Source organism: Falco biarmicus, chromosome 3, assembly GCF_023638135.1.
Source record: "Falco biarmicus isolate bFalBia1 chromosome 3, bFalBia1.pri, whole genome shotgun sequence".
NCBI lineage: Eukaryota > Metazoa > Chordata > Aves > Falconiformes > Falconidae > Falco > Falco biarmicus.
In genome coordinates, this window is record NC_079290.1 from 90,397,220 (window position 1) to 90,412,216 (window position 14,997).

A 14,997-nucleotide genomic window follows, 5' to 3' on the forward strand; every position below is an offset into this window, starting at 1 on the left:
CCCCTTGTTCAAAATCAGGCTGTGGTTGCAACTTTTTACTGTACAAAATTAACATGAAATATTTCTACTACTGAAGAATTGACCTTTTCAGACACATAAATATCTCCTTTTTCTTGCTAAGCCCTTGCCAATTTCAGTTCCTATTTTCAGTGTTAAATATATATTTGATGAAGGATTTAAATGCAAATAGGAGATAAATTATGGATTTTTGTTAACCGTATAAGACTGCATGCACAAAACCAAAACTGAATGTAAAAGCAATTATAAGATTCTGTTGGTTATCTCGTCTTTGCCCCTAACTGTTAGAAAAGGCTGGTCAAATAATATGGTGTCACAGAAATAGTTTTTAAAAATCAATGAAACTGTCTTTTTAAATATTGGATAACCATTCTGTTAAACGTTTTCTTTAGCAATTAACAAGGTGTTTCAATCATGGGTAACAACTTGCATTACAAACCAATTTTTATAAAATGTCCAGCATGAATGTTTGTTTTGGCATACAGCTTCCCCATAAATCAGGCAGAACTCCGTGTAGTGTTAGTTCATCTAGACACTGGTTAAAAATTTTGTTTACATATTTTTGTTTGTTTGTGGGTTGGTTTTTGTTTTGTTTTTTAAATAGTGAGTATATGCAAGGACTTTTCTGTAGGACTGCTTGCTTTAAACAAGATATATTGTTGCTTGTTGGGTTCTCTGATTACTTTTTAAAGACATGAGAATGAAACTTTGGTTTCATATTGCTTTTATTATTATGTTTGAATGTTCAATTTCTATAGTAATGGAAGTACTTTTGGGGTATATTTAAACTTTAAATATGTTGAGTGTATTGCGTTATCTTTCTATTTACAGTAATGTAATATTAGAAAACATGAACTTCTAGACACTCCAGTCCTCAATTTTTAATTTTTAACATTAGATGACTGATATCCCCCCCCCCCCCCCCCCCAAACTGTTTCGAATGTTAATTAAACATTTCATGGTCTTTTCAACCTTTTTCAGGATCTTTAGAATAGTGACAGCACAGTTTGTGTAAAACTAGAGGTTTGTAACCCGTTGTTAGGCTTTCTTTTCTGAAGTGAGCAATTTTATTTTCTAACATGGCTAATGCTTGGAATGTACTGTATTTCCCAAATCATTTTCCATAGTTACACACAACTCTAGGATACATCATAGGCAGGAATAGCTTCTTGTCATTAGCCAACTGATAGCAAGTATAAACTGTTATTTACATAATGTATATGCCTATGCCCTTGCTTTATCATGAAATTAAGGGGAATTGCACAAGAAAGCCTTCTTACAGTAGTACTATCTTACCTGCTAACTGGAAATATGTGATTCCTTAGTTGACTCTGTAATCAAGCCAAAGATGTCTGGCTATGTGACTATGCCTTAAATAGTTCACTGTAAAAGTTTATAAATTATTTCAAAACAGCTATAAATCTTCACTGCTGGCTGCTAATTAGAATAAAAGATTATTATCTTTAAAATGTTGATTTTAATCAGATTGTCTAAAAAGAGAGATAACCAGAGAACAATTTTCAAAATTTTAAACTACTAAAAATTCAGACTACATACTTTCAATGAAATGATGCTTAAAAACTGAATATTTAGATAATGAGGAACTTTACAGAGCTTTCAGAAAATACCAACTAATAATATTTAAAATGAGATGATTGATTTGAATAACTTGTTCCATTAATGGGGGATGTACTGAAAATAATACTTAAGAGTATGCTTTGTGATACTCTTTAGGTATGCTACGTGAGGCAAACCGAAGGGCTTTTCAAGGATCTAGGTCGATTAGGCACTGTGGAAATGCAGAAGACAGGGAATCGCTTCAGCTTAAAAAGTGGAAGGAATGGGGTATACATTTGAGGTGATATAGTTACGATATGATTAAGCAATCTCTAAAACCACAGTACAGCTTTAGTGAGAGCCTGCCTTTTTGTTTTTTCAAGTATTCTGTTTAAAAAAAACCAGAATTCATAACCACTAAGCACCTTTTTTGTGGTGTGAAATGGGGAAAAGTACTGAATGCATCCCTGCTGCCTTTGAAGAGACCATTCAAATTCTGTTGGAGCAATTTGGAGTTAACTTCAAGTTGACCTCTTGATGCAAAACTGTCTGACAGAACAGTTCCTAACCTTGCAGGCTGAAAAGTTCAGTTCCTGGAAGCTAGCCTGTGCCAGTGAGGCAGATCTTGTCATGTTAGGTATAGTTTTGAAATGCAGAGTTCACACTGAGCTCACAAGGGAGAATTTCACTGGTAATGTGTTGTAAAATTGGGCCCGTCTAATGTTGAAAAATGTTTGCCATTTAACTACAAGTATAGGAAGAATGGAATGTTTATTAATATTCCTTCTGTCATACATTTGCCTCGTTCCACTCTGGCTTGAGACCAGTTACCTATTATGCTAAATAGTTACATATATCTGAAGTTGAGGTCACTGATATGTTGTAAATAAATAATTCTTTTAAAATCAGTTAATTTTACAGCATTGGGATAATTTTTTAACATGTTCAAAGTCATATCCTGCAGGTTCAGCATTGGTTGGGTTGGTCCTTCTAGTTCGGTTTGTGGGGAAATTGTGGGCTCTCCATTGTCTCCTGTAGTATGTATGGAGTAGGAACACTCAAGCAAAGGCAGTAGGAGTCACATTCACAACAAGCAGGAAGAGAGCTCTTTACCTAGCGAGGGGCACACCTAGTAGGACTCAGTGCCACAAGGTAGGGTTTACAAGTGGGTCAAAAGAAAGCTGAACAAGTAATGTAAAGTAAAAGATTCATTGGGAGTTACTAGAATGACAGCCCACATTGATTTTGGACTCTGCTCAGGTGGAAATAGTTGGAAAACAAAAGAGCTGGAAATTTAAGGAGAGAGGTCACTGTTTTGTACTTAATCTTGCTTTTATTTTTGCCTGCATCTCTGCTAATGATCACTGTCAGAGGCAGGATACTTGGACTAGACAGATCCTTGGTCTGAACTAGTGCTGCTGTTCTTATACTAAATAAACGTAAGAATTGACATTTCTGGTGAGCAGGTAAAGCCAATCTTTCACAGAGGTATTTTTCACTAGAGCAATTGCCAGTGCTAATGCAATGACTTGCAAAGGTAGTAAAAAGTAGTGTGCATAAAAAATATTTTCTCTTAATTTTCTCTAGGATGGCGAGGACATGATAATTGTTTTAACAGTGTATATTTGTGCTTGCTGGTGTAATGGTTTTTCAGTTCTTCTTGATGGACTGAACTTGATGGACTGAATGTTGAAACCTCTAAAATGCAAAACGTTCAGTTGCTTATTAAATAACATGGTGTTCTTTGTAGTCTTACGTCAGTAAATTTCTTATTTTCCTAGCTCAATGTCGATTGCAGCAAGCCTTGTGAGTGAAGATACAAAGACCAAGTTTTTGAACAAAATGGGCCAGCTGACTACATCAGGTGCAATGTTGGCTAATGTGTTTCAGAGGAAGAAGTAAGATAGGAGAAGGAACTCTCAGCTAACACTAAGATGGACCTCACAGAGACTGGTTCCTGTACTTGAAGTACTTGCCTTTTAATTTCTTCTGTCTTATGTTCTTGTAGTATTATTTTATTCTAACCTCCAAAGATATTTGCACTGCTTTTGAATATCGCTGTGTTGTATCTGTTAATTTTGGGTTAACTGTGGTTGATATAAAACTGAAATCATAGTCTGTATCAAGTCCCTGTTCTGTGTTCTTGTCTTTCCAGCATATTTTTTTTTATATAGTGGAAGGGTTGTTTTGGTTTTTTTTTTTATTTTCTGACAGGATATCAGCAAATATCTGTATTATACATGGAGCTATTATGACGGTACTTAAAATAATGTAAATTTGAAGTCATTGTCATGAAGTAATAAAAGTGGAGATTACTTATGTATTTAAATTATGAGAGAGTAATGCAGATTTTTTTATTATGTTTCTAAAAAGAAGAGGAAGAGCCACCAGCATTTGTCTGTGCTTCTAGGGTTGTTTTTGTAAGTATTGTGCATCTTGAATCCAGAGGAATTGCAGTATCTAATGTATGAGACTGCTTGCACTGCATCAGTCTGCAGGGAATGCTCATATTTCAGATGCTTTATGCTGACATTGTAAATCCTGTACAAAGTCCTTCAGATAGAATTCTCACGTCCACTGTGTTTTGTTGAGGGATGTTTTCCTTTGTTGGGATGTTTGTTTTATTTTAAAGCACTTTAACAACCAGTCTACACATCCAGAGGCACATCCCCTAAGGAAAAACATAATAAATTAATAAATGTTAATAAATATATAAACTACTACACACAGGTCCCAGTAGAGTTCTGCAGGCAGAAGAAACTTCTGCAGAAGGAAGAGTGCTTTCATTTTGTGCTCGGTGTGCAGTTCTGTGTACTGTGAAAGCAAAAATGAAGATACTTTGTTGTTTAGATTGAATCTCAGTTCAAATTTAATTTCAGGGTATTTAAAATTGTTTTAAGAGAGTTTGACATGCCGTTTCTTTAAAATGTTCAGTAGACTGCACACATACTTTAAAAAAATGACATTACAAGGAACATTAAACAACTACCAAATATTTTTGTTAGTAAGGAAGCATTAACAACTAAACATTTTTATTCTTTTACAGCACTTTTTTTGTGTGTGTGTTCTTTATGTCAATGTAAGCTTCTGAAAGCAAACTCAAGTGCATGCATGAACTGGTATGAGGTAGTAAAATACAAAAGCTCAGGCACTCTGACACGGTACCATTCAGTTGGAAGTATTAACATCTTTGAGGACAGGGGAAGCAAAAGGAATGAGGGAAGAAAGTATTTACTTCTGAAAGAGAATATGGATGGAGTAGCACTTCAGGTATTGCCCTTAGAAATAATGGAGCTAATTTGAGGCTTCCAGCTGCTCCGTGTCTATGCCTGTTGGCTCTGCACATACAGTTGCCTGCCATGTTTGTGTTGTGACAGGGCCTGCTGCACACTTGCACACTGTCAGTCCCTTTGCACTGATGAAACATTTTTCTTGAGGTTACAGACAGCTCCCTGGCGTAGTGTTGCTTGTTACCATGAAAGTATACTTTTAGCAGACTGACTGTGAAATGGAGACATTCCTGAGGAATGGGAAGTGGTGATGTTCCTCTCTATTGTTCTGTTGTCAATAAAAAGTTTTGTATACCTGCCTTGTCTTTTTACTTCTAGTCTTCTCCAGAAAATATTATTGTATCAAAACACCTGTTACAGGAGAGAGGTCTAATGCACACAAATTCTTCAGCCTTAACTTTTTTTACATAGCAGATGATAGACTGAAGTTGCTAAATTTCCTATCTTGATATGCCTCTTTCACTCTGTCTTCTAGTCATGTGGCTTTATTGCCATTTTCATGCAGGATTCCTATGCCACCCTTTTTTTTTTTGCCTTGTTCTTTTTTTTTTTTTTTTTTTGCCTTGTTCTTTTCTCTTTTCTGTGTCTGTTCCAGTAGTTGCAGTTGCAGAGATAGCTCTGTAGTCCTGAGACCAAAATGACTTTATGGTTAAACTTCTACTTTCCAAAGCAGGGTGGCTGGCTGCCTGTGAGAGAGGCTCCTAGCCTGGACCGAACTTCAGCCATCTAATCCGCACATCTAATCGCCAAACATGCTAATCGGCACAAGGCAAAACACTGTGACAGCAGTTTAACTATGCAGGATTGTGGGGTGAGACTCTTTAATTTGTCAGTAGAAATGGAGCATCTTTTGCTCTTTAGTTCATTAGTGTAAATGTAGCATCTTTTGCCCTGCTAGGTGCGGTCTCTCCAGCCTCTTGCAAGGTTAAGCTTTTGCTAGCCAGCATTTTACTTGATACCAGTTGATCCAAGGAGGAATTTGAGTGAGAATCCCAGGAAGACCAGTACAGTAACTACTGAGGTGAAAAAATTTCTGTGTAGGCAACAAACCTTATGCGGGTTGTTCTCAGGACTTCTGCCTCCTAAATTTCAGGTCTCTGTTAGTGTATGTTGGTTGCAGGCGTTTGAGAAAATGTTTATTGGTTTACTGTGTATTGACAGTTTTTCAAGAAGATTGCAAGAAGTTGTTCTCTGTGGGTTTGGGGGTTGTTTGGGTTTTTTCTTCTCTTTCTTCCTAGCTATGGCACTGTAGCATTCAGGATTGGGATGGAATTTTTTTAAAAGAATTACCAGGATATTTTAAATTTTTTCCATTATACAAAACAAGTTCAGTGAAATTTTTGAGAGAAAAATGTTCCATTAAAAGAAGGCAGTTGGATATCCAGCAGGGAAAGCAACTCATCCCCGAAGGGTTATCTTCAATCGCTTATGACTTTGCCAAAGTAAGGTTTCTGTAAAATTACCGGTGTTGGCTTTATTATTCTGGCTGAACCTCTACAACTTGTTGGCTTTAAATGGGGGATAGATTGACGGTCTCCTGTGGCCTTTAATGAAATTTCAGAATCTTTATTTAAAAGGTTCTTGTGCTCTTAAGCAAAGGTGATCAGTGGGCTGAAGGTACGTGGCTGCTTTGAGTAAGTGTTCACAATCTAAACGTGGCTGCTTTGAGTAAGTGTTCACAATCTAAATATGTTTTCTGTAGATTAAACTTAAGGCTGACTCAGGGCAAAATGTATGCATAGTATCAAAGAGATTGTGTTCTGAAACTGTAAATGAGGCAAATTACTCTTCCTGTCTTCTAACCAAGGTGAATAAAGGGAGCTTCTTAAGAAAAGCTGCACATTCTTCTGTCAGTCTCTTCCCACTCCTATTTTACACCAAGAAGAGAAAAAAGGTGCACGTAAAAGCGTATTCTGGTAGGAGAGCTAAAAGCAGTATTTGAATGAATTCAGGGCTAAAGAAACTGATGTTAGCAAATTTAAACATTAAGATTGAAAGATAAAAATTATCCATGACAAAAAACTGTTGTGAAGAACAAGGAGGAGTTTTTGTAATATACTGTAGGAATTCATTGCTACATATGGATGATAAGATGATTCAAAATGGTGCAGAAAAAGCAGAAGTGTGGGATATTTCTGTTCTGTCTGTGACAGCGTTAATGACATTTTTCTGTTCCAGGAGTAAGTGGCTCTACATTTCAGTGCAGTTTCTAAAGGTGGGTATCATGCATTCAAAATGTTTGAAGTAATTTCACGTGTGAAACATAATGATGTTGATGTCTAAGTAAACCACAGAGTACCAGCAAAACTTCATGGAGCAGAAATTCATTACAGTGCTGGTACAGCAAGCTGATTAGCATGGCACTGATCCTAAGTAGAATCACAGAATTTCTTGATGTGAATTACAGGCTGAATTACAGGATTGCAGTATGGACTTCATACAAGACTTCAAGGAAACTGCTTTGGTGGTTTACTGAATGCATTTGGCTAGCATTTGTAGCAAACACATTCAAATACGTAGCTAATCTGTTTCAGACTATAAAATTGGTCAACAAAGGCATGGAGGAGTGCTGTTGTTGGATAAGTAGGCTAATCAGGTCCTGGATGTTAGTACTGTACAGTAATATATCATGTGTTAACTCATCTTAATGAGTAACCATGAATGAGTAATCATTTTCCAGAGAAGCACCGTCTGAAGTGTTCTGCCTTTAGGTTTAATGCTGGTCAGGTTTCGTGCTTACAGGTAAGCTGTAAGAAAAGATGATTCTGCTTGTAGGGTTTATAACAGGCGAGTCAGCGGTAAACAGCCTGTATCTTTGGAGGTATCTGCACTGCATGCTGAGCTTCAACCTCCATACTTCCAATGTAATGGAAAACTTCCTTAGACTGAAGATTTCTAGTTGCTAGAAACTTGGAACATGAGCAGTTGTACTGTACAAGTCAGTGACTTCAAAAGGTGTTGGCATAAAGGGCCAACGCCATGGCAGTGGTCTGCCTGGGTCCTTTCCCAGCCACTGGTATTGCATGTGCTCCTCACCGCATCCCTCGTTCGCTGTATTGCAGGCCGGTCTGTACCCCAACCTCCAATTTTCCATCCCACAGAGGCAGATACCTTTCTATTCTACCATGTAAATACGGTGCGCATACAAATAGGGCTGTTTGCAGCGTATTTGGATGTTGCCATTCCCCAGATTTTACTGTGATTGTGGTCCTGTGCTGCTGCTTTTTGTCCTGTACTTCAACGGAGATTTTTCCCATTCTCTAAAACCTGAGCAACCTCTTCAGCTTCAGTTGCAGCTGAGGTGGAGGCACTGCAATGGAGCCCTGCTGAAGTTACCACAGCTGTAGCGAAGCACGTGCCTCGTGGGATGTTGTGTGTCATTCTGCCACACGTGTAACACCTTCCCTTTAAATATGCTGCAAGGGGATGGGGAAGTGGGGACAGGGAAGAAGCAGCTGTAGCATTTAGTGGGCAATAAAGTTCCATTTAGATGTGATCCTTTGCCGGGGGATGAATGCACTTTATTGATCTAACTATGAGTCATCTCAATATTCTGCTGAGTTTTCAGAGGACTTCAAGATGATTGTGTGTGCTGTTAGATAAAACAATAGGGTGGCTCTGTGGAACTGGTATTGGAGTGTTACATGGTGTTTCAAAGGAGTTACGGTGTCAGTCCTCCTGCTGTGAGGGGGTGGTGGGTGTTTGCCAGCCTTACAGGCTCATCTCCAGGCAGGAAAGAGCTTGAGGTGTATCCTGGGCAGCGCAGGCTCCCCAGTTCGTGCCGGTATTGCTCTTGCCCTAAGGATGAACATATGACTGAAGTCGGAGGTCATCAGGTTGCTATCTCTTACAAGCATGAACAAATATTCAGTTAAAAATTCACCATGACTGTATTTCCTTCCAGAAGTCTGCAGGCGTTGTTACTGCCACGGTGGCTGGTGATAACCTATCGGTTCAGCGTCTGCTTGCACGTACTTCAAATATTCAGCACATTAGCGGTGGCTGGTTGTGAGCTTTTTTCTTTTGAATGGTGCAAACTTCACATTCTTGACAGATATTCAGCACTGGTATGTTTTTGCGGGATTGTAAAAGGTGTGTTGTGTAAACCACACCAATGTGACTAAGGAGCTTCATTATATTTGCTCTGTCATGAAAAATAGTTGTGCGTCTGAAAATCTCAAAGAGATCGGGCAGTAGTCCGATATGGAAACGTGCATTCACAGGAAGAAAACAGTTTGAAGTTGATAGCATAGTTTTGTGCATTAATTTTATTTTTAAATAATAGATTATTTTAAATGGATTCATTTTAATAGCTAGAGACCTCAAATAAAATCAGAGCCCCTTGTACTAAAAGTGTGCAGCTCCTTTTCTACTTTTTTTTCTCTTTAGCCCAGTGTAGAAAGCACCATGTACTGGATCATATGTTAGGGCCCTCCCCCCGTGGCAGGTGACAAGCTGCCTCCAGCTGTCCCTTCTCCTTGGCCCCGTGACGGATTCTGTGCATAGGTTGCTGGTACTCCAGAAGTTGTGCTGAGATCCACCTGCCCCCCCGGCGCATCCCCCCGATTTTCCAGGGCTTTTTCCTAGAGCTCTAATGTTGCACATGCACTGGGCTTCTCACTCACCTGCTGGGAGACAGGTGCTCTTATCTACTAAGCCTGTATTTAATTCAGAGTCAGAAACCACAACCAACCTCTATGATATTTAGTGGAAGAAAAACATTAACGTTCATACATCAAACCCCTTCATCTCATCCCGTATCCCTTGGCAGGATGGGAGAGGCAGGGGAATGGAAGGTCCTTCACAGCCTTCCCATGTGCTGGGAAAAGGCATCCTGGGGTCCAACCACATGCCTTTCAGTTTTGCTTCTCTGGCCAGGTTTCCTTCGTGTCGTTTCAAAGACCCAGGTTTAACATGCAGCCTCCTAGTTGTCCTTTCCAGGAAAATGGGGCATCGCAAGTGGTTGGGGTCCTGTGGCAGAGGGGAGTTCAGTGGCGTGGAGAATGTGAAGGAATAGTTGGGGCCGTGAGCATGAGCTTGCAGGTGCTGTGCAGATGCCCAGTCAACTGGTGTATCCCCCAAACCATTCCTTACCTTTGCTTGTTGGGTTGAAAGTTTTGGAAAGATGGGAGTCAAATTCAGGGATTGCCTGGGAGTTAGTCGCCATTTATGCAAGCTCCTGGAAAAGAGACATTTTTACACTGATGCTGAAGTGGTTTCATTTTCAGTTACAAAACTTGCAGCATTTCATTGACTACTGTACTACTTTTAAAATATTATTTAATATGTAATTTCCACTTTTCTCTCTCTAGGAAGGAGGTCAGAAGAGATCCATGCTGACTGCAGGCCTGCTAAATGGTCAGCCAAGCTCCCAGTTTGTTTTCTATGACAGGCTTCACCAAGGAAGGAATCCTGATACTTTCCAGGGGACAGTTTAAGTTCTGTGGCACCTCTGAGGCTGCACAAAGTTTTCCATCTCTCCTCTTTAGAAGGAGCATCCCAAAGACCAGTCCAGCTCAGCCTCGTATGCTGCAGTGCTGAACAGAAGCAAGGCATTCAAAAGCCACCATAAGTTTGAAACTTTCCGATTTCAACCATTTTGATTTTATTCAAAATAGGCGCTTTGCAAAGGTAGCTGAAAAATTAGTGTTCTCTAATAGGAAAAAAAAAACCTTTTCTGTAGATGAAAAGAGATAAACCAGTTTTGGTGTAAATGTTTAGTTTTTCTTGTGCTACACAGAATGATATACGCGATAAATGTGAGAACATTGACAGCATTTTCTTCTATATGTTCCCCAGCTCATATTTTCTAGCGCTCACATTTCGGTTTCTAACAATCTACTGCAATACATAATTAAGACTATAAAGCACCCAGTAGTGGCTTCTGCGGGTTTTGGCTCAGAAACGTAAGATTTAACTTGGAGGAAAACGTCTGAGTTTTCAAAAAGAGCCTGTTTTCACATAGTGGTAGAAAATAAGAGAAATTTCAGCCCAAACAAGAAATACTTCAGGCAGGATATAAGGGGTGGGAATGCAAAAGTGATCGAGCTAGCGTGCAGTACTGAACTGTTTGGGGCTCTTCTGAGCTGAACAGGACTTGGCCTTACCCAATGCCTTCAAAGCCTTTACTCAACACCTTCAGAACGAGCTGATAATACATCTAACTGCTCATGACAGTATGAGTTTGCTCCCATAAACGTGTGGTTCAAATGAGCAGCTGGTAAATAAACACAGCCTATAGCCTTGGTATTGTGCTAAATGTGAAAAGGGGAAGAGACTTAGCAGACTGTTCTGTTCAAAAAGAAACGTTTCCTTGTACGTTAAATACCGGCATTTTAAAACACTCCAGCCTGCGCAGGGCTGCAAGTTTTCAGCCGTGGGTGGACTTGCCTCTGGCAGAAGGATCTCCACCCAGCGCTGCCACGCCATCCCACCGGGACCGACAGGGAATAACACCGCTGCCAGCAGCCAGGCACGTATGTCACCCACACCTCACGCCTTACCTTGCAAAGCCCTGGGTGAAGTCAGCTTTGCACATGTTGCCTACCAAGCAGGCTGAGTGCTGCAGCCATCCCTCCCCACCCCCCCTCAAATCGATGTCTGTTCGATACTAGAGCTGTAGCTTGTCCAGCCCGAGCGTGGCGAGACCCCCCAGCTCCTCTGGCCGGTCAACAGGACTCTGACGCTGCAATTGCAAGCTCTGTGGCTTGCTAAAACCCATCAGCGTGTCCCTTGCCCTAGGTCTTCATGAGGTGAGCAGGCAGCAGGAGCAGCCGCTGGCCCCAGGGCAGGCACATCAGGCGGTGTCGTTTTGCCCCATGGCCTGTTGTGGAGCATCAAACCCGTGTTGGGACCACCAGCGCTCCAGCAGCCATGTCATGTTGGAGACCAGGCAGGGGAATGGGCACGGAGACCTGCCTGAGCACAGTTCGGGCAGGGCCCAACACTCGCAGAGAACGTTGAAGGTTTAAATGTTGAAAGGAACTTTAGGAAGATTAAAAAGGTCTGGCTTAATGGCCTCTGGGAACTATGTAGAGGTGAAGTGAATGTCATAGCTTCGTTTTACCACACAGCAGCTCCTAGCAGGGAGGAGAGAAACCTGGCAGGCCTTTCTGTCCCGAACGCTCCCTGGCTCTGAGGGTCGCTCTTCTGGGCAGAAAACAGACCATAGCAGCACAGGTGAAGGGTTATACCTGGTCAAGGGTTAAATCTAAATACACAAGCGAAAGAACAACTTCCTTATTTGCTCAGTCAGAAGCACGCTCGGCTTGGCGGCCTGTGAGCGCAGGGAGGCAGGGAAGGTGGTGCAACCGCACGGCTGGCTCTGCCGGATCTCAGCCCCCCGAAATCGGCGCTGCCCTGCCCTGCCCCACTACAGAGCATCCACGGTCCCTCTGTGGGGCGAGGGGCACCACGGGCCGTGCCTGGGTGTGAAGGGCGTGCTGCCAGCCAGCGTGGTTGCAGCGGGGTCAGTGGTGTTGGCAACGAGTCTTTTGGGGGTCAAGAGGCCACTTTACCCTGTCCCAGGTCAGGCCACAGGAACTGGCCCCATGCATGGCGGGGGGGGGGGGTGGGGGTGGGTGGGTTAAGACAGCTCTGGAAGCGCATCTTCTGTTTTTCTTTTCCCTGGCAGCAATCCCACCCACCAGGTCCCACCATAAGCCAAAGCAAAGTACTTGGCGGGCGTGGGGGTGGGGTGGGGGCTTGAGCTGTGCCCAAATGCTGAGGCTGGCACCCACAGGGCTCTTGCGTGGGAGTAGGGATGGGGTAGGGGTCGGGGTGGGACAGGACAGGACGGGCCCGCAGGAGGGTGGGTGTCCTAGGGCAGATGGGCGTGCGGTGGGAGGCTCCTGACAGCACAGGCGATGTCCAGCGGTGGTGGGGAGAAGGTGCTGGCTCTGGGGCAGGTGTGCAGCCAGGGCTGGTGCTGGGAAGGGAGGGCGCAGAGGGTGGGAGGCAGGTGGACGGGTGGCCCTGCCGAGAAGAGAAGGGCCGGGGAAGCAGTTCCCATGGGCAGGAGGAGGGACGTGGGCATGGTGACTAAACTTCTTGTAAAAGGGGGTGGAGAAAGGAAAGGGAGGGACAAGAAGAAGGGAAAAAAAAAAAACACAACTGCATGTCAAGTCTGAGGAAATGCTGTGGGAACTACAGCCAGGCGCTATTTTTTTTTTTTTTCTCTCTCTCTTCTTCTCTTTTCTCCCCTCGTGTAGCTGAGAGGAAGGAAAGGAAGAACGAGAAGTAGCTAGCGCAAATGTGCCTCGCTCTGCTGCTGGGGCGTGGGGGCTCGGCTGGAAGGATCTAGTTTCTCTTTGGTGGCAGGAAAAGAAGCCACAGGAGGAGGCAGAGACGGACACCCAGACATGCCTGTCCCGTCAGGCTGCTGGCTCCTTCTCCTTTCCCTCACTGCTGCTGGCAAACAGGTAAGGCTGCGCTGCCAGGGCTGAGCCGGAGGAGGGTGAAGGCGGGCGTCGCATCCCACCCGGGGAGGTTGGTTTCTTTGCCTGTCGCTCGAGGAGGTGGCGAAGTCAGAGCCCGTGGCATCGTGCACCACCGGCACTGGCAGCGCGGGGTTTAGAAGAACAGCTTTGCCTGCCTATTGGTTTTGGTTTTTTTTTTTCTTTCTGGTTGTTTGGTTTTTGGTTTTTCCTTGCAACTCACCCCGTCTCACAAAGCTTCTCTCAGTTCTTTAAAATCAAAATAACCCAAACCCAAAGCTCCAAAGGAAGCCAGAGAATCTGCAGGGAAAACAGCCTGCTTCTGCCCAGGGCAGGGTGTGAGAAGCCAGAAAATATTTGCACTGAGGTTGTTGAGGGATATAATTTGCATGTAGAGTAAAAATAAGGCAGACTCCACCCTACCGAACAGATTTATTCAAGAGAGCGTGAGCACACTTGTCCCTCAGACCGTGCGATGAGCGCGTATGTTCTTCACAGCCCAGCTACAGCTTCTCAGCCTGCCCTGGAGGGGTGCTGTCCCTCCGCTCCGACCACTCCGCCACCCCAAGTGCGGGCAGCCCCTGAGTGGCCCTGGGAGGCGGGACGGCATCGCGACCCCATGTCCACGGGTGGAAGACTGAGGCCCAGAACAGCTACGTGACTCGCTTGGAAGTTTGTACGCTGCTCGTGACAGAGTCAGGAACCAGACCCAGTCCCAGGTCAGCTGCGCCAGCAGGGCAGCCCTTTCCTCTCAAGGGGAAAGATCTGAGCGAGGTTGGCTCTGTGGTTGTTTGCAAACAGAGCGTGCTCTTTTTGCAGCTTCATGTAATGCCAGGTGGCTAAGGGTCAGTGTGTTTTACAGTTCGATCATTGCTGGTCTTCCCCTATTTTCAGAAAGAACTTTTTCTGCAGTCAGCTCTTGCTGACCCTTGTGAATGGCATAAACCAGGTTTCCTCCAGTGGTTTAAATTTGCAGAATCGTGCTTTGCTTTTTCTAATTACACAGCTTAAAAATTATTCTCCTCTCTTTGGGTTATTTAGACCCTTGTAGACTGGCAGGCTGTTTGCAAATCCCATGTACAGGCACTTTATTTCCTCCATTAATCAGTGCTTGGCAGCCTCACTACCATTTGTATTTATTTCATTTGAACTGCTAATATTTCTCTGTGTCTCATTATTCTTGATTAGTTGTGTCATTTTAAGGGCTTCCTTCAACAGAGTGCTATAACTGGGCTACAGCTGGGTTCCCTGAGGGCAAGGTGCAGCTTCAAGAAAGATAAAAAATACAAAACAAAAACCCTCTGCTGTCTACAGCTTACAATTTAATGTCTGACCGCACAGTCCTGAAAGCCTTTCCTCTGGATCCTTGGTCCTAAATATGTTGCCTAAAACCACACAGGCCTTTTTTCCCCCTCTAAAACATATGTTTCACTCTGTCCAGCCTTGGTCCTCAGGCTTCTTTTAAATTAGTGCTTTCCAGGTGTCCTCCATACATATATGAATAAGCCTGTGTATTTCAAAAGTGATTTTTACATCACAGCTTTCAGGCGGTTTGTCCCATTCCTCAGTATCCTCTGTCTGTTCCCTCCCCCTGTCGGAGTTCAGGACTGTGATCAGTGCAGCATGATGAGCAGACCTCAATGTTCTTCATACCTTTGCTTCAGGTCACTAACCATTACATATTGGCTTCCTTCTGG

The 14,997-nt window shown here is 43.0% G+C and overlaps 2 protein-coding genes across 3 annotated transcripts in view; both read left to right on the forward strand.

Annotated features, from left to right (window-relative positions):
* RELCH (RAB11 binding and LisH domain, coiled-coil and HEAT repeat containing) overlaps positions 1 to 5,159 on the forward strand; it is a 79,175-nt gene extending 74,016 nt beyond the window's left edge. For both annotated transcript variants that reach the window (XM_056330483.1, XM_056330482.1), the window contains exon 29: positions 3,357 to 5,159. In XM_056330483.1, the coding sequence (XP_056186458.1) occupies positions 3,357 to 3,477 (121 nt within the window). In that variant the 3' untranslated portion in view covers positions 3,478 to 5,159. The remainder of the gene's footprint in view (positions 1 to 3,356) is intronic.
* A 7,770-nt stretch (positions 5,160 to 12,929) lies between these two features.
* TNFRSF11A (TNF receptor superfamily member 11a) overlaps positions 12,930 to 14,997 on the forward strand; it is a 30,204-nt gene continuing 28,136 nt past the window's right edge. The window contains exon 1 of the mRNA XM_056332445.1: positions 12,930 to 13,285. Within this exon, the coding sequence (XP_056188420.1) occupies positions 13,226 to 13,285 (60 nt within the window). The 5' untranslated portion in view covers positions 12,930 to 13,225. The remainder of the gene's footprint in view (positions 13,286 to 14,997) is intronic.